At 38.2% G+C, this 21,901-nt stretch overlaps 1 protein-coding gene across 1 annotated transcript in view; it reads left to right on the top strand.

The window, feature by feature from the left end:
* Positions 1–21,901, top strand: part of AGTPBP1 (ATP/GTP binding protein 1) — a 185,611-nt gene that overhangs the window by 98,514 nt on the left and 65,196 nt on the right. The window contains exon 14 of the mRNA XM_012812988.2: positions 4,579–5,282. Within this exon, the coding sequence (XP_012668442.1) occupies positions 4,579–5,282 (704 nt within the window). The remainder of the gene's footprint in view (positions 1–4,578; positions 5,283–21,901) is intronic.

Here is a 21,901-nt window from a genome sequence, read left to right as displayed (position 1 = left end):
AGAAATACAAATGATTCTCAAAAATTACTGCAAAAATTTTATTCCCAGAAATAAGAAAATGTAGAGGAGATGGACCAATATCTGGAAGCACAATACTTTCCCAAACTCAGCCAGAAAGACTTAGAAATCTTAAATATTCCAATATCAAGAACTGAAATAGCATCAGTTATACAAAATCTCCCAAAAATGAAAAGCCCTGGACCATATGACCTCAGCCAGAATTCTATCAAGCCTTCAAACACGAAATAGTTTCTATAAGGTGTGAACTATTCCAAAATACAGGAGAAGGAAAGAATCCTCCCCAACATATTCTATGAAGCAAATCTCACCCTGATCCCCAAACCAGGAAAGGACCCAACAAAAAAAAAAAAAAAAAAGAAAGAAAAAACTATAGACCAGTATCATTAATGAATATCCATGCAAAAATATTCAACAAGATAGTAGCAAGCAGAATTCAATGACATATTAAAAAGGTTATACACCACGATCAAGTGAGTTTTATTCCAGAGACACAAGATTGGTTCAACATATGTAAACCCATAACTATGATACACCACATAAATATAATCAAAAACAAAGACTATATGATTCTTTCAATTGCTGCAGAAAAGGCTTTTGATAATATCCTTTCATGTCATGATAAAAACACTTAAGAAAATAGGCATAGGTGGAACATTCCTTAAATTGATAGAGGCCATCTATACCAACCCACAGTCAATATCATACTGAATGAAATAAAACTGAAAGCATTTCCACTCAAATCTGGAATGAGACAAGGATGCCCACTATCTCCACTGCTATTTAACATAGTGTTGGAAGTCCTAGCCATTGCATTCAGGCAAGAGAAGGATATCAGAGGAGTTCAAATGGGGACAGAAGAGGTCAAACTCTCCCTCTTTGCCGATGATATGGTCTTACACCTGGAAATACCCAGGGACTCAAATACAAAGCTCTTAGAAGTGATCAAGGAATATAGTAGCATCTTGAGTACAAAATCAATACCCTCAAATCTGTAGCCTTTTTATATGCCAACAATTGTCAAACCAAGAAATACAATCAAAGACTGTTCCTTTTTCAGTAGTGCCAAAGAAGATGAAATACCTGGTAACATATCTAACAAAAGATGTGAAAGATCTCTATAAAGACAGTTATGAAACTTTGAGAAAGGAAATAGCAAAAGATGTCAACAAATGGGAGAACACGCCATGCTCATGGCTGGGAGGACTCAATATTGTTAAAATGTCTATACTACCCAAAGCAATCTATAGATTTAATTCTCATCAAGCACCAATGTCATAGTTTAAAGAACTTGAAAAAATAGTACATCGATTCATATGGAGCCAGAAAAAACCTCAAATAACAAATACAGTTCTTAAATAAAAACAAATCTGGAGGCATCATGTTGCCAGATTTCAGGTTATGCTACAAATCTGTAGTGATCAAAACAGCATGGTAATGCACAAAAATTGAGATGCAGATCTGTAGAATAGGATAGAGAATCTGGAGATGAACCCAGCCACATACTGTCATTTGATCTTCAGTAAGCCTAACAAAAACATGTGCTGGGGAAAAGAATCCCTTTCTAACAAATGGTGCTGGGAGAACTAGTTTTCCATGTGTGGAAAACTGAAACTGGACCCACACTTCTCACCATTGACAAAAATTGATTCTCGCTGGAAAGAAGATTTAAATTTAAGACACAAAACAATAAAAATTCTAGAAGAAGTGTGGGGGAAACACTTGAAGATACTGGCTTGGGAAAAAACTTTATGAGGCAGACCCCCCTGGCAATTGCAGCTATACCAAAAATAAATAACTGGGATTTGATCAACCTAAAACACTTGTGCACAGCTAAGGATACCACAAACAAAGTGAATAGACGGTCTTTGGAGTGGGAGAAGATTTTTGCATGTTTTGAATCTGAAAAAGGCCTGATAACGAGAATCTACAGAGAACTCAATAAGAAAAGTGCAACAGCTCCCTCTACAAGTGGGCCAGAGACTTGAACAGAAACTTCTCCAAGGATGACAGACTAATGGCCAACAAACACATGAAAAAATGCTCATCGTCTTTAATCATCAGAGAAATGCAAATCAAATCAAATCTAATCCCAGCAAGATTAGCCCACATCACAAAGTCTCAAAACACCAGATGCTGGTGGATGTGGAGAGAAGGGAACACTTCTACACTGCTGGTGGGATTGCAAACTAATACAGCCTTTTTGGAGAGAAGTATGGAGAATCCTCAAAGTTCTAAAAGTAGACCTTTCATTTGATCCCTCAACCCCTTTACTAGGTATCTACCCAGAAGAACAAAAATTATTTTATCACAAAGATATTTTGCACCAGAATGTTGATTGCAGCTCAGTTCATAGTTGCCAAGTCGTGGAAGCAACCTAAGTGCCCATCAGCCTATGAATAGACCAACAAACTGGTATATGTATGTCACAGAATACTGTTCAGCCATTAAGAAAGATGGAGCCTTTACAGCTTTTACATTTATCTGGATGGAGTTGGAATACATCCTTCTTAGTAAAGTATCACATGAATGGAAAAGTAAATATCCAGTGTACTCAATACTAACATGAAATCAATATATAAACAATTTCATGTTGCTAAGAACAATAAAACACTATTATAGTCTAGTTCCAGGGTAGAGGGAAGCTGGGGTGGGGGGTGGGGGACGTATGGCAGAAGGAGGGAGAGCATGAGGTGAAATCTCATCTAATGTGCACGTTGTAAGGGTGTATAACACGCCCCCTGGGTGAGGGACTCTTTTACAATTGGAACTTTACCCTGGAAGTGAGAAGAATGTAACCTAAAAATTGGTATACTCATATTAATTTGAAATTTAAAAAATGGATAAAAAGATACTTACCTGTTTGTTTAAATTCTTTACTTTCTGGTTTTTATCTTTACAGACTGACTTTTCCTTCCTTATCTCTCCCTTTTATGTTTCATCGTGATCTCCTCAACCTTTTAAGATTAGTGTATCCTAAGGCTCATTTTTTTTGTCTTCTTTGTTTCTTTCCATTGATGACTTTCAGTCTCATGGCTTGGAATAATATCCATATTCCAGTGACTCCCAAACTTGTATATTTTGCATAGACTTATCTTCAGACTCAGATCCCGCTGCCTAGTGTCCATCTCCATCTGTGTGTGGATGGCTCATGCTTAACTTGTCCAGAGTTAAACCCCTAGTGCTAATGTTTTTCCAGTTGTTCAGGCAAACTCTTTGGCATCATCTATGACTTCTTTCCACACCTTCTACCCTATCTCTGATCTATCAGGGTATCATTTGGGGTCTATAATATATTCAGAATCCAGCCATTGCTTACCAAGTTCCCTAGATTACTGCAATGGACTCTTAACTCTCTGCTTCTACTCTCTCTTCCTCTTTTCTCAGAAGAGCATTGTAGCAATAGTTCTCAACTGGTTTAATTTTGCCTCTTAGCAGACATTTCACAATGTCTGGAGGTATTCTTGGTTTTCATAAGTGGGGGGAGTTGGTGTACCATTGTCATCTAATGGGTAGAGGCCAGTGGTGCTGCCAAACATCCTGCAGGGTATAAAACAGTACTCACTCGCAGCCAGAATACAAAAGCAAAAGCAAACAAAAAAGAATGATCTGCCCCCAAATGTCTGCTATTGTTAAGAAACCCTCAACTAGCATATTATTTTTCAAACTCAAGTCATGTCATGACACTCCTCCCTCCCATGGCTCCCAATGTCATTCAAAGTAAAAACCACAATTCTTACAGCTTATGAGACTCTCCCACACCTGGCCCTGATTTACCTCTTGTAATTCATCTTGCTTATTCTGTTCCAACCATCCTACCCTTGCTGTTCTTTGAATACTCAGAGCATTCTCCCCCTCTGGTTCTGTGTGCTGGCAGACCCCTCTGCTTGGAATGCTCCCCTGTGTGGAACCCTCACCTTCTTAAACTCTTTGCTTTTATCCACTCAGTGAGACTCTTTAGCCAATGGCATTTACACTTGCCACCCACCTCTCCTACCCTGGTACTCCCACTCTCATTATGCACCTCCCTCTTTTGCTGTAGCACTTTACCCTTTTATGTTCTAGAAAACATATTTATATCATGTTTATTACTTGTATTGACAGTATTCTTCCTTACACCCCTACAAGAATGAAGCTGTCAAAGGAAAAAATTCTGCTTTTCTTTAAAAGCCCTGAAATAGGGCTTGACACAAAATAGATACTTGATAAATATTCTACAAAATGAATACTCTCTAATATTGTTGAATTTAGTTGCAGTCCCTAACAACATTTGGATTATTTTTATGTCTTTCTGCTTTTCTGAATTTTTTGTAAAATTTCCCATATTTCTGTGATAGTAGATATTATTTTTATAATAGGAAAAGTAAAGTAAGTTATGAATTTTGTAGTGGTTAAATCTTTTGTCTTTTGTTAGTGAAATTAAAACATCCTGTTTTATCCATCTTTAATATTTTCAAATGTTAGATTTTTGAAGCAGCATATATGAAATATATAGGATCTCAGTTTTGTTACTATGTTTTAATATTTCCAGATAACAAAATATATTTTTTATTTTCAAAGGACTATGATTTAATCTCCAAGGAACCAAAACCTTTTGTATTCGAGGGAAAAATACATGGTCCTATTATTGTTCCTACGGCAGGAGAGGAAGCATCTGGGAATTCAGACATTTTAAGAAAAGGACTTGTAATGAAGGAGAACAGACCTCCTAAAGGAGACGAAGGTGATGAGAAACCTGCCCTTATGGATCTAGCAAAAGAAGATGTTAAAGATAACGACAGAACATTGCAAGAGCAGCTAGGTGATCAAAATAGGACTCTTCCATCAGTCCACGGTCTCAACAACGATATTGTGAAGGCCTTAGACAGAATTACATTGCAGACCATTCCTTCTCAGAGTGCCCCAGGAGTGAAAAAGGACCATGGTCTCCCTCTTACTGTCCTTTCATGTACCAGAGCTTGTCCACATGTCTCTACTTGTGGTAATATTCTGTTTGAGGGAAGAACGGTTCACCTAGGGAAGCTTTGCTGCACTGGAGTTGAAACTGAAGATGATGAAGATTCTGAATCTAATTCATCATTGGAACAAACATCAGTTGAAATACCCGATGGACCAACACTCCACGACCCAGATCTGTATATTGAGATTGTAAAAAATACGAAGTCTGTCCCAGAATATTCAGAGGTGGCTTATCCTGATTATTTTGGTCACGCTCCACCTCCATTCAAAGAGCCTATTTTGGAAAGGCCCTATGGTGTGCAGAGGTAAGTTTATAGATTTCTTTTCCCTTCTAAGTAAAACTGTTGTCAAGATATGAAGCATACTTAAAAAAATTACTTCAAGTTTTTAGGAAGGAAATTTCTCTGAATTTTAACTGTATTTTTGTGTGTTGCTTTGGAAATTGTGTGTTGTTTTGAAATTGTCCTTGTGGGTTTATTTTCTAAAGTTTGTTGTTTATTCAAATGAAGCCAGAATAATAGGCCTGATAATTTAGAAATTTTCTATTTAGACTGAATCTCGAAATATGAAAGTAGATTATTTAGTAATTTTTGAATAATATTACCTTACCAGTATTAATTTTAGAATTCTTAATTTGAACTTAATTTGGGTATATGATTTAAAAGTAGGCTATAATTGAAGCAATGTGGACAGCATTTTGCTTTAAAATTTGATATTTTAATAGGAAATATGCAATGTAAAAAGTTGGGATTCATAAAAGCAGTAACTAAGATTATTAAATGTTGTCAAGTAAGGTTAGATACTATAAATAATATTAAATATTGCCAACTAGTGAAATATGGCCATAAAAAATATGTTTTGGTTGCATCTGGGTTAGTTTTGGTGAGTATGGTTAAGATTCTGTGATGTTGGTTTATCAGTATCAACAAAATTTGTGTACTTTTTTTTTTTTTTTTGAGACAGAGTCTCACTATGTCATCCTTAGTAGAATGCTGTGGCATCACGGCTCACAGCAACCTGAAACTCTTGGGTTAAAGCGATTCTCTTGCCTCAGCCTCCTGAGTAGATGGGACTATAGGCGCCAGCCACAATGCCCAGCTATTTTTGGTTGCAGTTGTCATTGATGTTTAGCAGGCCCTGGCTGGGCTCGAACCTGCCAGCCTTGGTGTATGTGGCCCCTGCCCTAGTTACTGAGCTATAGGTACCAAGCCAATTTGTGTACTCTTGTTATGAGTATATTATGTAGTGAACAAGAAGACCTTGCTATGAATATTTGATTCTCCTTAGACTATGAGCTTCTTTAACATAACAGTTGCTTTATTTATTTTTTCCAGTGGCATCTTATATAATGCACCATTATTACTTGGCAACTTGGGGTCGTTGGCTCCTTGGTCTATAGGTGTGGACCATAGGATTGGAACAGGGGACTTTCTTGGGAATGATTATGGGATTGGCTCTGTGCCTGTTGTATCATAGCAGCATCCAGAGGGAGCTGTCCTGGTAGAGTGTGGAATGGCCTTCACAAGGCCCAGGAGAAGCTCTAATTCAGAGGAAATGCTCTGCATGCATGGCTTGCCATCTTTAAGGATGTGGAATATACAGTAAACTAGAAACTTGGGCATAGTTCTCTATCCCCAGTACACATGGGCCTGGGAACCAGGAGATGGGAACAGATGTGACTATTTACTGTAGGTTCTGTTATCCCACAGGGGGATTTGTGCTTTCTGTCCTTATACCTCGAGGCTCTGCAGGGTTAGAAATCCTCATCTCAAAGCGGGTACAGTTTTACCACAGAGGACACAGCAGGGGTACAATATAGCTATAGTAGACCGTAGTTGCCAACTGGGTACTTTAGACTCCTTGAGACTACTACTAACAGTTGGGGAGATGCTTTACCAACTTCACCGAAGTGATTGACCCCCATCAGCTGCAGAAGATAGCGTTTTTACACAGTGGCAACAGCTTTGAACTCAGGTGGTGATGCTCTTATTTGCTTGATTTTAACTGTGAATGGACACATCACAGCCAACCTGGAATGAGAATGATGTGATTCCCAGAGGCTCAGACTCCTCAGGAATGAGGGTTTAGGTCACTTAATTAGATAAGTTATTAAGACCTGTAGGGGCGATAGCTGAGGGTGAGGGGTATTTAAATAGATACTGGAGGATGGAGATGAGGAGTTGCAACCGCGAGGACAGTTGCAGTATGGGGATGTGGGGATGGACTCTGTGCTACTGTTTTTCTTCCAAGTTTCTCCTTAGGAGAGGCCCACAGGAGCACACTTCAGTGTGTCTAGACACCTACTTTTTGAAGGACCCATACTGACACACCAGGAGCTAGAGAATCACGCAGCAACTTGATATTTCTCCTTTCCGTGACCATCTTTTAGGCTCTTTGCCTCTCCAAAGTCAAAGATGTCATCTTGACTGTAGAAGGCACTCCTGAATTTTTAAGTGCTCTTTCAACCCTGTACAAGTTTTTTTTTTGTTAAATTGACTCAGACTGAAAGTATTTTCTCTTCTAAATAGTCTGTGATACCTGAGGTAAGGTTAGAGGGAAGGAGTGTGGAATAGAGGCATAGCTATTGTATAAGTGTCTGATTCTCAGCTTTAATTTTAACCACCAACTATTTCCCTCATGGACTTCATGTTATGCCTATGTACAGTGGCATGCTGGTAGCAGTGGTAGCTGTGTAATGTGCTCCTAAGTGTGTCTACTGTTCAAAACAAAGCTTAAGATAAATTTTTGATACCATGAGGTAAACAGCATAATGAAGGAAGAAAAGGTAAATGAAAATTGGTCCATGTGTTTTAAAGGTTTTCATATGCAAATTAAAGTGTGGAGGAAATAGACATAGAAAACCCAGAGTTGAAAAGTATTACCTGTGTTTGCTTTTGGAAAATTTCTTTTTCTTTTTTTTGAGACAGAGTTTCTCACTTTCTTGCCCTCAGTAGAGTGCTGTGGCGTCACAGCTCACAGCAACCTCAGACTCCTAGGCTTAAGTGATTCTCTTACTTCAGCCTGCCAAGTAGCTGGGACTATAGGCACCTCCCACAATGCTGGCTATTTTTAGAGATGGAGTCTCACTCTAGTTCAGGCTGGTCTCAAACTCGTGAGCTCGGGCACCCACCTCTGCCTTCCAGAGTGCTGGAATTACAGGTGTGAGCCACCATGCCCCACCTGCTTTTGGAAAATTTCAATGAGAAAAGCAAGGTTTGGACTTCAGATTACTTTCGAGGATTGAGTGATCCATGTCTTTCCTGAAGTTAGACATCTTTCCCAATAGGCAGGTTTTCCCATTGGTTTTTCATGACCTTAATGAAGATACCTTTTAATTTTTTTTTTTTTTTTTTTTTGGAAAGAGCCTCAAGCTGTCCCCCTGGGTAGAGTGCCATGGCATCAAAGCTCACAGCATCCTCCAACTCCTGGGCTCAAGTGAGTCTTCTGCCTCAGCCTCCCAAGTAGCTGGGACCACAGGCGCCCGCCACAACGCCCTGCTGTTTTTTGGTTGCAGCCATCATTGTTGTTTGGCCGGCTGGGCTGGATTCAAACCCGCCACCTTAGGTGTATGTGGCTGGCGCCTTAGCCACTTGAGGCACGGGCGCCAAGTCAGATATCTTTTAATTTATTGCTGCAAAAATAAGTCATAAATTCTGAAGCAATCTAAAGCTTTTGTCTGTGAGTCTCTCATCATTATACATTTTGTATAATGATAACTGTTACCAATTTGATTGATTTGTCTCCCCTATGTTGCAAAGAACACCTTTTATCATATATGTCATATTCCATTTTCTTAGACTTATCAGAATGGGTGTCAGATACTTTGTATGAGCTAAGAATACAAGAATACAACCATATTTCACTATGGGGTTGCAGCCCTGAAAACGATTCCATTGATGAGGATGAACTTTCCTGTTTCTATGAAACAGTATGATTTTCTTCACTATTTAGATGCATAGGACCTGCCCCATAATATAATTACTTTAGCTAAAGCTATTGTAAAAAATAAAATGTTTTTATTTTAAAACATTAACAAACTTATGTAGATAATAACACCTTAATATTTGAAGGTTATTACCTTTTTCCTCCTAATTTTGTATACTTTTTACAAGTATAGTTGACCCTTGAACAATGCAAGGGTTAGGGGCACCAATCCTTGTGCTGTCGAAAATTCGTGTATAACTTTTGATTCTCCCTAAATTTAACTGCTAATAGCTTGCTTTACTGATACTATAAACAGTGGATTAACAGTTACTTTGTATAGGTATTATAGGCTACAATCTTATAATAGAGAAAAGAAAATGTTATTTAAAAAATTGTAAGGAAGAGAAACTGTATTTACTCTTCATGAAGTGGAAGTTGATCATCACAAAGGTCTATCCTGTTGTCTTTGAGTAGGTTGAGGAGGAGGGATTGTTTTTGTTCTCAAGGCTGTCAGGGCTGGAAGAAAATTCGTGTGTAAGTGGAGGTGTGGAGTTCAGACCTGTGTTGTTCCAAGGGTCAGCTGTATTTGTCAAGTGTTTATGTGGAAGTTGTGGTTAGCGAGGCAGTTCCTCAAAGGGGGGACTCAAAGCCTCCTCTCTTCCTTTTCACTTTTTTTACCCATTATTTATACTGGATAGAAAAGTGTTCAGAATTATTTGTTCGTTCAAGTGACATTAATTTGAGACTGGAAGGACAAATGGGTGTAGTAGAAAGACTTGGGCAATTGGATTAGACTTGTTGAGAGTGGTGAGGCCATATGGTGTGGTGAGACATCTTGGCAGGGCAGGATGCTCTGTGAAAAGCAAGTCCTAGACTTGGCTGTACCACTAAACACTGTGTACAGTGTGTGCTTATGTGTCTTGGAGCAAATAACTTTATTTCTCTTGATACCAATTTTCTCAGCTAACAGCTGAGAATAGATTAGATTAGTGTTTTTAAAGTTGAATAGGTACCCATTAGTAACTAGAATCAAGAGAGAAAATAACAGCACGTCACACGTACTTCATAGTACAGCTAAGTATTATTTCATAATCCTTTTATTTCACACACCTCTTTCCTTCCTTCTTCTCTAAAATGTGTTTCTTGTTTGTCATAACTTTAAAAGTGTGATAGTCATTCACCTCCATCAGGGTTGGCAAACTGTGGCCTCTGTGCCAAATCCAGCCCACTGCCTGTGTATGTTTAGCCCATGAGCTAAAAATGGTTTTTATATGTTTAAATGGTTAAAACAATTCAGAAGAAAATAATACTCTGTGGCACATGAAAATTATGTGAAATTTGTATTTGTGGTCCACAAATAATATTTTATTGGCACACAGTGATACTTGTTTTTTAATGTATTATCTATGGCTGTTTATGTGCTACAGTGGCAAAGTTGAATGACTGTGAAAGAGACCATACAAACCTGTAAAGCCTAAAATACCTACTGTCTGTTCTTTACATGTTTGCTGACTCCTGTAGCTAGCCTGAGGCTTTATATATTTGTGATAAAATACCAAATATGGGCCAGGTTGTAGTTATTTTCAAAGTATTCAGAAATGTTTATATTTTAAAATATATTGAGGATGCTGATTCTAGTTTGCTGATTTGCCTGGTCTTTTGCTGCTTCTTTTTTGAGCAAATGATGAACATTGTTTGAATTATTTGCCAGCGTTAGCCCTGTCCCTTTCTGAATCCAGTAGCATTGTAAATTAATGATGTCAGAATTAATGAGGAGTTACTGTTTTGTCACTTTCAGAAAAAGGAAGCATTAGACTCTTTAATAGACTCTTTAAAAAAATTATTTAGTGAAAATGTTTATTGTTATTTTGGATTTCTAGGATGTAGCTATCATTCTTATATGCAAACACTGATCCTTTTAAAGGAAAGTTTAGTATAAAATGAATAAAACTTCCTTAAGGTTGGGTGTGGTGGCTCACACGTGTAATCCTAGCATTTTGGGAGGCCATGGTGGGAGGATCCCTTGAGGCCAGCGGTTTGAGCCAGCCTGAGCAACATGGTGAAACTCCGTGTCTACTAAAAATAGAAAAATTAGCCAGGCATGGTGAAGTGTGCCTGTAATACCAGCTACTCAGAAGGCTGAGGAAGGAGACTGCTTGAGCCCCAGAGTTTGAAGTTGCAATGAATTATGATCATGCCATTGTAGTCTAGGACAGGCAACAGAATAAGACTCTATTCTCAATAAAAACAAACCAACTTCCCTCCCCTCCCAAAAGTATTCTGTACTAAATTTGGAAGGGAAGCAGTTCACCATAAAATTTCATTTTTTGATGTAGATAGCACACTAACATTTAAACAATTTTTATTGTAAGCACATACTGTGATTACTTCTTAAACCCACGTTTTAGGTTTAAGTTGTATTTAAAACTTAAGATGAAACGCATCTCTTACATTAAAGTATGATCAGCATTATTAGTACATTTTTTTATTTTCATATTTTATAAAATTAGAACATGAGAACAAGAAAGAAGAAAGGTCACTTTTCCCTCATATCCCAAAATAACCACTATTAGCATTTTGATAATTTGTTCCTGTTATTTTTCACATGTTTTAAAAAACCCAATTGTGTCTTATAAAAAAAACTTTAAATTATAAAATATGTACCACTTGCTTTAGAGAGCACTTAGGTATTTTCCAAAAACATAGTCATCGAAATTAAACAAAATGAAAAACAAGAAAAAGCAAATACAGTGATTCTTACCCACAAAAACATGTTCAGCTTCACTCAAAATAAGAGAAATGTAAATCAAAATGTACTGAGCTATCATTTCCCACATATATTGGCTAAAATCTAGTTTTATTGACACATTCCATTGATGAGTGTATAGAAAAACAAGCATTATCATATATTGAGGGTGAGGGTGTTAATTGACAGTTGCTCCTACAGAGGGCAGTTTGACAGGGTCTACATATTTTCTTTGACATGGTAGTCCCACATCTAGGAATTTGTGAGATATTTATCATAAATCAGACATGTATGTGAGCACAGAGACATAATTTGCATATGTATGAAAAGTTTTTCATTGCAGCATTGTTTTGAGATTGGAAACAACTCAAATGTCCATCAGACAGAAACTAGTTTAATATATTATAGTATGTTCATTCTATGAGTACTATGCAGTGGTTGAAAAAAATGTCTCTATGTCCTGATAGGGGCTTTATTAAATGAAATAGCAAGGTACTTGTTTTATGACATTCTAGACTTTGTATCAGAAAGAACAGAAAACAATTTATGTTTGTGTTTTCATTAAATAAAGTCTGGATAGAAGTAATAAAAGTTAACTGGATGAATGGAGGATGACATTTTTCATTTTATAACTTTTATGTCATATTTGATTTTTGTACAATGTCAGTTTATTAGATTTAAAGAAATTTTAAATTAGAAAGTATATTAATTGTGGCAAAAGGAAAATAAGGAAAGCAAAACCCTACGTTTCTTTAGATTAAGTTTAGAATGGCTTGGGAAACATAAGTGCTTCTGGAATTGAGGCAATAGTGAAAGTATTGGTTGGAGCAAAAGCAGCAAATAGCTTTTATTAAGTGTTTTGTATGGGCCAGGCACAAAATTCAGTAAGAAGCATATTATATGCAGTGTATATATGTATATAAAGAGTGTTATTTAAGGCTGTACTAGCTCTGTAAGGAAGATGCTGTTATTTTGCTTATTTTACAAAGAGTAGGTGGAAGGAAGCTCAGGATTGTCTAGTAATTTATCTAAGATTATACTGCCGGTAAATGGAAGAGCCAAGAGTCAAACCCTGACCTAGATTATGAGCCAATCCTGTTGGTCATGTGTATGTAATGATCACATGTATGTGGTTATATCATACTTTCTATAAAGAAGAACATCGTGGATCTTTTTAATAAAAGATACAGATAATAATAGGGGTCCCCAGAGCACACTGCTATGTAATGAGCATTTCTTATAATGTCCTTACTCATATAGCAATGAGGTTTACTAAATTTTTCTTATTGTGTTGCTTTGTGGTTGAAAACCTAACAAAGTGCAATTTTGTTACACACATCACGTGTTCTTTTGAGTGTGAACTGAAAGGGCTAAACATTTTCCAGACTGCCCTGCATAAATGATTTTCTTCTGAGCTAAGTCTTTGTAAGTGTTGAATGGCATTTTCAACATTTTGAGGTTTTAGTCCCTGAGAGTGCCTGAAAATATTTCTTTTGTTTTGACCATAAAGCCATATATTTTAATAAGTGGCTGAAGCAAAGGAAGGAAGAATTGACGTATTTTTATCAATATTGATCTGCTTAACACAAATACATGTCTGAATAAAAGATTTTTTTTTCTGTTTACTAGAGAGTGCTTAGGTTGGACAAAGATTTCTCTCCAGTATTAATTTTAGGACTAGTCTGATATAAATGGGGAATTGTATCTTCCAAAATACAATGTCAGAGGTTTAAAAACAGTGGTCTTTAGGCCTTACTCAACTTGCGTATGAGTGTGGCTAAACTTTCAGAGTGGTGATATATATATTTCGGCTGATAGCCAACATTTAAAGTTTGGGAGATTCCACATAGAAATCTAAGTTTCAAGGGGGAGGTTGGAGTGGCAAGATGGCTGACTAGAGGAAGCTTTAGTTGGAGGCCTGGTCTAGAAGGAGGAAAATTGGACTGAAGTGAACTCAGAAAAGCTGAAATTGAGGGGTTGATTGCAAGGTGAAGAAATCGAGGTGCATAGCATCCCCACTGAGACAAAGATGAAAAAGTAGAAGGGAAAGAACAGATGACATCTACGAAGTGGACCAGACTGGAGGAGCCTGAAGAATAGAAGAGTAAGGGGGATTCGCTCCCCTACCCAGTGTACTCTCCATTCGCAGTGAACCACAGGACTTCTCACCCCATGGGAGGCTCCATGAAGGACAAAAATATCCCAGTTTTCCTGCACTTAAGTATATCCACCCCTGGGTCTCCATCCTGCCTAGCAGAGTAGTGAGCATTGTTACTCCAGCTACCTGCAACCAACAGTCTATCCTCCCCTCTTTCTTTGGCTCCCTGACAGACTTTGCCCTGCAGAGGCTTCTTCCTAGCAACAGACAAGTAGGAGTACTAGCTTGGCCCCGACAACTCGAAGGCAGAGATGCTTTGGATTCTACCCAGCACCTGGAGAAACCTAGGGAAAAGAGTTACAGAGAGTGCTATCTCAAGCATCAAGAACTGAGGGATCCTTAGTCAGTCCCGAGAGGAAAGGGAGACAAGCCCTGCCTCCCCATTGTGTCTGGCAGGCACTCTGAGGGACCACTGCATCAGGTGGCCCTCTGAACTGAGTATACCGTGCCCCCTGTTGCGGGAGGAAAGTGTGATGTGGCTGGATAGACTCTGGCAAAGTGGAGTTTCTCCTGAGTCTCTCTCCTGCTATGGAGGAATTTCCCCTATTCTCTGGAGTGGTGCTGTCTAGCATCTGTTCCAGCAGCCTCTCCTTCCCCTGTGGTTTGGCCCCCAACCTCCCTCCTGCCAACTTGGAGAGGGGCAGGGCTAGCCTTTGGTGGCCTGCTCTGGAAAATCCCTGGGAAGCAGATGACAAGTTATAGATCTCTGATACACCACTGTTAATTTGTTTTTGGGGGGGGGGTGCTGGGCCCTTGGAGCAGTGCTGCTTGCTATTAGAGAGCAGCCTTTGGCCTAGGAGTGACACTTGGGGGACCTGCCCCAGCCCCACTCTGTCCAACCTGGAGGAAAAACAAGTCAGTTCTTAGTGACTATCATACTCTGCAGCCCTGAGGGGGAGCTTTGGGAGACTGTGTGTAGGAGGGGCCACAGGGGTAAGTGGCTCAGATCAGTCAGTGGGGAAGTGGAGTGGTGAGCTGCATAATTTGGGGCCTCTGGATCTGATTTCAGCCTCACAGTTTTAGTTTCCAAATAGGCCTACTGGGTGCCAGCTAAGGGACTGCAACTAGGTTATCTCTCAATAAAAATTTAGGGTTAAGTTTATATTTCAACTTAAAAATATAAAACAAATATGTAAATAAACTGAAAATATACGGTGGAGGAATCAGCAGAAGAACCCTGGAAACATGAAAAATCAAAGCAGATCACTTCCCATAAGAGATTATAAGGGAGATACAGCTGATAATACCACCCATAGAGAAATTGTTGAAATGACAGAAATAGAATTCAGAATGTGGATGTCAAATAAGATAAATGGAATTAAGGAGAAGATAGGAAAATAAATTCAGAAAAAGTCCAAAATTTTCCAAAAAATCAGTAAAATCAAAGACAAAGTCCCCAAGGAACTGGACATAATCAGGAAGGATAGAGCAGAACTTAATAAGTTGGAAGAGGCACTTATGGAGATACAAAACACAGTAGAGTCTCAGCAGTGGAGTAGAACATAGAGAAGAAAGAATCTCAGAAATCTAAGGCAAGACTTTTGAACTAACAATCATGACATAGTCATTCAAAGAGGTAGGGAAAAAAAAAAGAATAAAAACAGTTTTCTCTTGAGACAGTTATGGGACTACTCCAAAAGACTGAACATTTGAATTATAGAGATTCCTAAAGGAGAAGAAGAGAGTCCAGAAAGCATACAGTCTGTACCTCAGGACATCATGGTAGAGAATTTCCCAAGCATTGTGAGACAGCTAAAAGATCAGATTCTAGATAGCTTCAGAACCCCAGCATAACTCAATTTAAATGTAGCATCTTCTAGACACAGTGTAATTAACTTGGCCAAAGTCAATGAAAGAGAAAATTCTGTAAGCATCCAGGGTAAGCAACTTTTTACTGATGAAAGGAAATATTTCAGGGTGGCAGTGAACTTTTCAACTGAAATATTTCAAGCCAGAAGAAGGCGGTCATCTGTCTTTAACCTTCTTAAAGCAATTTTCAGCCTAAGATTCTATATCCTGCTAAATTAAGTTTCATATTTGACAGAGAAATCAAGTATTTTACTGACTTGAAAACATTAAGGAAATTCACCATAATAAGAACAGCTCCGTAGGAAGTACTCAGACCCACTCTTCACACTGACCATCAAAATGGGCCAGCAGCAAAGTAAAGACACCCAGAAGTTAAAGGACAAAGCCCAGCTTCTACAGAGGCACAAGGGATAAAACTAAGCAATGGACCCCTACAAAACAAGAAAGCTTTCTCTAAATAAATGTGAATGGCTTGAATTCCCCACTGAGGAAACATAGGCTGGCTTACTGGATAAAAAGGCACAAGCCAACTGTATGTTGTCTTCAGGAAACACATATAACCTTGAAGGACAAAAACAAGACTCAGAGTGAAGCCTTGGGAAAACAGTATTTCAGGCACATGGAAATCAGAAGAAAGCAGGGCTTGCAATCTTATTTGCAGATGCAACTGGATTTAAACCAACAAAACTAAAGATAGACACTATATACTGGTCAAGGGAACAGTACTACAAGAAGACTTCTTTTCTTTTCTTTTTTGAGATAAGAGTCTCAAGCTGTCGCCCTGGGTAGAGTACCGTGGCATTACAGCTCACAGCAGCCTCCAACTCTTGGGCTTAAATGCGATTCTCTTGCCTCAGCCTCCCAAGTAGCTGGGATTACAGATGTCCACCACAACGCCCGGCTATTTTTTGGTTGTAGTTGTCAATTGTTGTTTTGGCGGGCTCAGGCTGGATTCAAACCCACCAGCTCTGCAGAGGTGGCTGGTGCCTTAGCCACTTTAACTACAGGTGCCGAGCCAAGAAGACTTTTCAATCTTAAATATCTGTGCACTCAAACACTCCCAGATACATAAAATGAACGAACACTAACTGATCTGAACAATATAATATCTGCAATACCATAATAACTGGGGACTTCAACATCTCTCTGACTGAACTGGACAAATACTCCAAGCAAATACTAAACGACAAAACAAGAGACTTAAACCTGACTTCTTTTTTTTTTTTTTAACAAACATTTGAGCTTAAATGTACAATAGGCTCTACGGCAACACTTCAGTTTAGCTATAGGTGGCAAAAGATGTTATGGCAGGTTGGATAAGCAGAACTTATTCCAGAACATAGAGAAGGAAGGAATTCTCCTGGGGAAAAAAAAATAACACCCTGATACCAAAACCCAGGAAAAGACTCAACAAAAAGGGAAAACTATAGACCAGTATCATTAATGAATTGATACAAAAATATTCAGTAAAATCGTAGCAAACAATACATTTTACACATTAAAAAAATTATAAATCATAATCAAGTGGGCTTCATCCCTGGGATGTGAGGTTGGTTTAACATACATAAATCCATGTATGTAATTCACGATATAAATAGAAGCAAAAACAAAGACCATATAATCCTTTCAATAGGTGCAGAAAAAGTATTTGACAAAATTCAGCTTCCTTTTCTGACATGAACGAATAAGAAAATAGGCATAGACGGCACATTTCTTTTTCTTTCTTTTTTTTTTTTTTGTAGTTTTTATCTGGGGCTGGGTTTAGAACTCACCACCTCTGGCATGTGGGGCCGGTGCCTTACTCCTTTGAGCCACAGGCACTGCCCGATGGCACATTTCTTAAAACGATTGAGGCCATCTACAGCAAACCCACAGCCGATTAGTATCATAATGAATGGAGTAAAACTGAAAGCATTTCTGCTTAGAACTGGAACCAGACAAGGATGTTCACGTTGCTACTGCTATTCAATATAGTGCTGGAAGTTCTAGCTAATGCAGTCAGGCAAGAGAAGGATATCAAGGGTATTCAAATGGGGAGAGAGGAAGTCAAACTTTCACTCTTTGCTGATAATCTTATACTTAGAAAACCCTAGGACTCAACCACAGAACTCCTAGAAGCGATCAAGAAATATAGTAAAGTTTTGGGGTACAAGATCAATATTCACCAATCAGTAGCCTTCATATATACTAATAACAGCCAAGCTGAAAATCAAATAAAAAACACAATACCCTTTGCAATAGCTTCAGGGAAATTGAAATACCTGGGAATATATCTCAGAAAGGATGTGAAGGTTCTTGACATAGAGATGTGTGAAACCCTGAGAAAAGAAATTGCAGAAGATGTTAACAAATGGAAGAAAATACCGTGCTTGTGGCTGGGAAGAATCAATATTATTAGAATGTCTGTACTACCTAAAGTGATATACAGATTTAATGCAATCCCATCGAAGTACCAATGTCATACTTTGAAGAAATAGAAATAATATTGCATTTGATGTGGGACCAGAATAAAACCTGAATAGCTAATGCAGTTCTAGGAAATAAAAACAAATCTGGAGGCATCACATTACAATTTTAGGTTATACTACAAGTCTACAGTGATCAAAACATCATGGTAGAGACACAAAAATTAAGATATAGAAAGGTATGGAATAGAATAGGTAACCTAAAGTTGAAACCAGTCTCTTATTGCCATCTGATCTTTGATGAACCAAACAAAAGCATGCACTGGGGAGAAAACAATCCCTATTTAATAAATGGTGCTGGGAAAACTGATAAGCCATGTGTAGAAGACTGAAAGTGGACCTGTACCTCTCACCACATACAAAAATTTACTCTCACTGGATAAAAGATTTAAATTTAAGATATGAAATGATAAAAAATTTCCAAAAGAAAGTGGGAAAGACTCTTGACAATATCAGCCTGGGAAAGGATTTTTAAGAAGACCACTGTGGCAATTGCAGTAACTGCAAAAATAAATGAGTGGGACACGATTAAGCTAAAAGCTTCTGCACAGCTCAAAGTACAACCAAAGAAAACAGAAGCTTTCAGAATGGGAGAAGATATTTGCATACTGTGAATCTGACAAAGGGCTGATAACTAGACTCTAGAGAACTCAAACTAAAAAAACAAACAAAAGAACTTAAACTGATCAACAAGAAAAGAGCAAACCATCCCATTTATAAGTGGGCCAGAGACTTGAACAGAACCTTCTCTGAAAAAGACAGATGAAAAAATACTTATCATCCCTAATCAACAGAGAAATGAGAATCAAAACCACCCTGAGGTAATCACTTAACCTCAGTGAGAATAGCCCACACCAAAAAAAAAAAATCCCAGAGCTGCAGATGCTGGAGAGAAGGGTACACCTTTGCACTGCTGGTGGGTTTGCAAACTAAAAGAGCCTTTATGGAAAGAAGTAGCTAAAAGTAAACCTTTCATTTGATCCCTCAATCCCATTACTAGGTATCTATCTAGAGGGAAAAAAAATCATTTTACCATGAGGACATTTGCACTCAGATCTTTATAGCAGCTCAATTCACAGTTGCCAAGATGTGGAACTCAAGTGCCCATCAACAACTGAATAGAGTAATAAACTGTGCTATCCACTGTAGAATACTATTCAGCCATAAAAGGATAACCTGGATAGAGTTGAAACATATTCTCCATGGTGAAGTATCACAAGAATGGAAAAGCAAACATCCAATGTACTCAATACTGATAATAAACCAATAGATAAATAGCTATGTGCCCACCCAAGAGAAAAACAAAAATATATTCAAGTGGGGGAGTGGGGAGAGGAAAGGAGAAAGGGGAGGTGAGTGGAGAATTGGTAAACTCTTACTTAATGTGCACAAATAAATACAATGTAACATAATCATTTGTATCCTCATATGAATCTGAAATTTAAAAAAAAAACAACAAAGGAAATCCAGGCTCAACGCCTGTGGCTCAAGTGGCTAAGGCACCAGCCATATACACCTAACGTGGCGGGTTCAAATCCAGCCCGGGCCCACCAAACAACAATGATGGCTGCAACCAAAACAAAACAAAAACAAACAAACAAAAAAATAGCCGGGTGTTGTGGCAGACGCCTGTGTTCCCAGCTACTTGGGAGGCTGAGGCAGGAGACTCGCTTGAGCCCAGGAGTTGGAGGTTGCTGTGAGCAGTGAAGCCATGACACTCTACCCAGGGGGACAGGTTGAGGCTCTGTCTCAAAAAAAAAAAAAAAAAAGGAAATCCAGATTTCTGGTGTTTCTTGAAAAGTTAGGTGTGACAGCATTTACCTGTTTCCTGCTTGGCAGTAGTCAGCTTATTTTTAGATGGAACCTGTTGTCTTCAATTTTCCACAGTCTGGCCATTCAGCTTCCCTCAGTGCTTGCACCTTTTGAAGAGCTTGTGCATTTTTTTTTTTTTTTTAATGGAATAGGGCCTATGCTTTTTGACTCTTACATTAGAAAATATGGCTGTCAAATTGAGCTGCTGTTTTAAGGAAAACAGTCTTTTCATGTGGTTTTCCTTAAAAAGCAAACAAACCAAAAAAACCCCACCCTAAACAAAAACCAAACCTTTTTGTTAATTTTTGCACGTTTGTGGTATTTATCAACCTTATTGATTAAATATTTTGACAAATCGATGTCATTTGTCATTCACCTATACTTGAACACTTAGAATTTTTGTATGTGATATGAATATATGTAAGTGCCATCTCGTTAACGGTTTAAGGTCTGATGTAAATTCTGAATTTGTTTATGTGTCCTATAATTGTTAGCTTTTCGAAAAAAGTGCTTCTTTAGAAAGAATTTGTCATTTTAAAGTTAGGACATAAACTTAAATCAAGAATTTATAGCTTAATACTCTGATGCTAGGTCCTTTTCCCCCTGATATGCTGTTTCATCAGTGATGAGTTACTATTTTATTTTTGTAGAATAAAATAATAGTAAATTATGCTTAACTGTTCAGGTATGACAGCTTTTACACCTAAAGTAAGACTTGTAACATTGTACTTTTCTTCCCTTTTTTAGTACTCTTTGTTCCTATGTCTATCTTACTTTTTGATATTTTCCTGAGAAGTTCTTTTTCTTTTGAGACAGAGTCTCACTCTGTCACCCTAAGTAGAGTGCTGTGGTATCATCCCAGCTTACAACCTCCAACTTCTGGGTCCAAGCCATCTTTTTGCCTCATCCTCCTGAGTAGCTGGGACTACAGGTGTGAGCTACCATGCCTGGCTAACTTTTCTGTTTTTAGTAAAGACAAGGTCTTACTTTTGTGCAGGCTGGTCTTAAACTCCGGAGTTCAAGGGATCCTACCTACCTTCTCAGCCTCCCAGAGGCCTGGGATTATAGACGTGAACTAGCATGCCTGGCAGTTTTAATTCTTCTGTTAGGATTTGTTCTTGGCTTATTTTGAAGTTGAGGTTATACTGCATTGTTGTTACATAAATTTTCAAACTATATAAACTCCTTTTGCATTCCTTTTTGCTGGAGACTAGTTTGAAATTTGTTTGAAGTTAAAACATCGGTGTTCAGTGCATTCTTGAGGCTTTATTCTAATCATTTTGGCATACTTTCTCACCTTGCTCTCAATAAATCTACAAACTGTAGTTCTAATCTGCATTACTATCTATCTTTAGCTGAAATGAATAAAGTTGAAATTTAAATCAGCTCATACAATGAAATTCCTCTTGAAGAATAAATTATACAATAAGATAGTTATATATTAACATTAGCAGGATTTTGTGGCCAGTTTCTAGGCAGTTTGGTTTTATTCAAATCTGTTCTGTTTGGCTGTAGTTGGGTGCCACTTGGTGATTATTGTCCTTTTTGGCTTAGATATTGATGGGGAAGATTGCGAGTTCTGGGCATGACTCAGTCTTCTAGGACAGTGGCAAGGATTATAGAAAGTTTCCAGTTAGCTAGTGTCCATTTCATTGGACTGACTGAGGGAGAGACCAGGCCTAGAGAATTTGGGGGGCTTACGGATCACTCTCCACTTTTGTTTTTTCAATTTTACTTAAATATTTAATTTTTTAAAAAATTCTTTTTTAAGTCATAACTGTGTGCACTAATGCATTTATGGGGTACAATGTGCTGATGTGATATACAACGTGGAATGCTTACATCTAACTGATTAACATAACCGCCTCCTTGCTTACTTACTTGTTGTGGCAAAACATTCGTACTCTATTTTTTTTTTTTTGAGACAGAGCCTCAAGCTGTCCCCCGGGTAGAGTGCCGTGGCATTACAGCTCACAGCAACCTCCAACTCCTGGGCTCAAGCGAGTCTCC

This window comes from Otolemur garnettii, unplaced genomic scaffold, assembly GCF_000181295.1.
Source record: "Otolemur garnettii isolate 467f Iridium unplaced genomic scaffold, OtoGar3 scaffold00006, whole genome shotgun sequence".
Lineage (NCBI taxonomy): Eukaryota > Metazoa > Chordata > Mammalia > Primates > Galagidae > Otolemur > Otolemur garnettii.
This window is presented reverse-complemented; position numbering and strand designations above follow the sequence as displayed.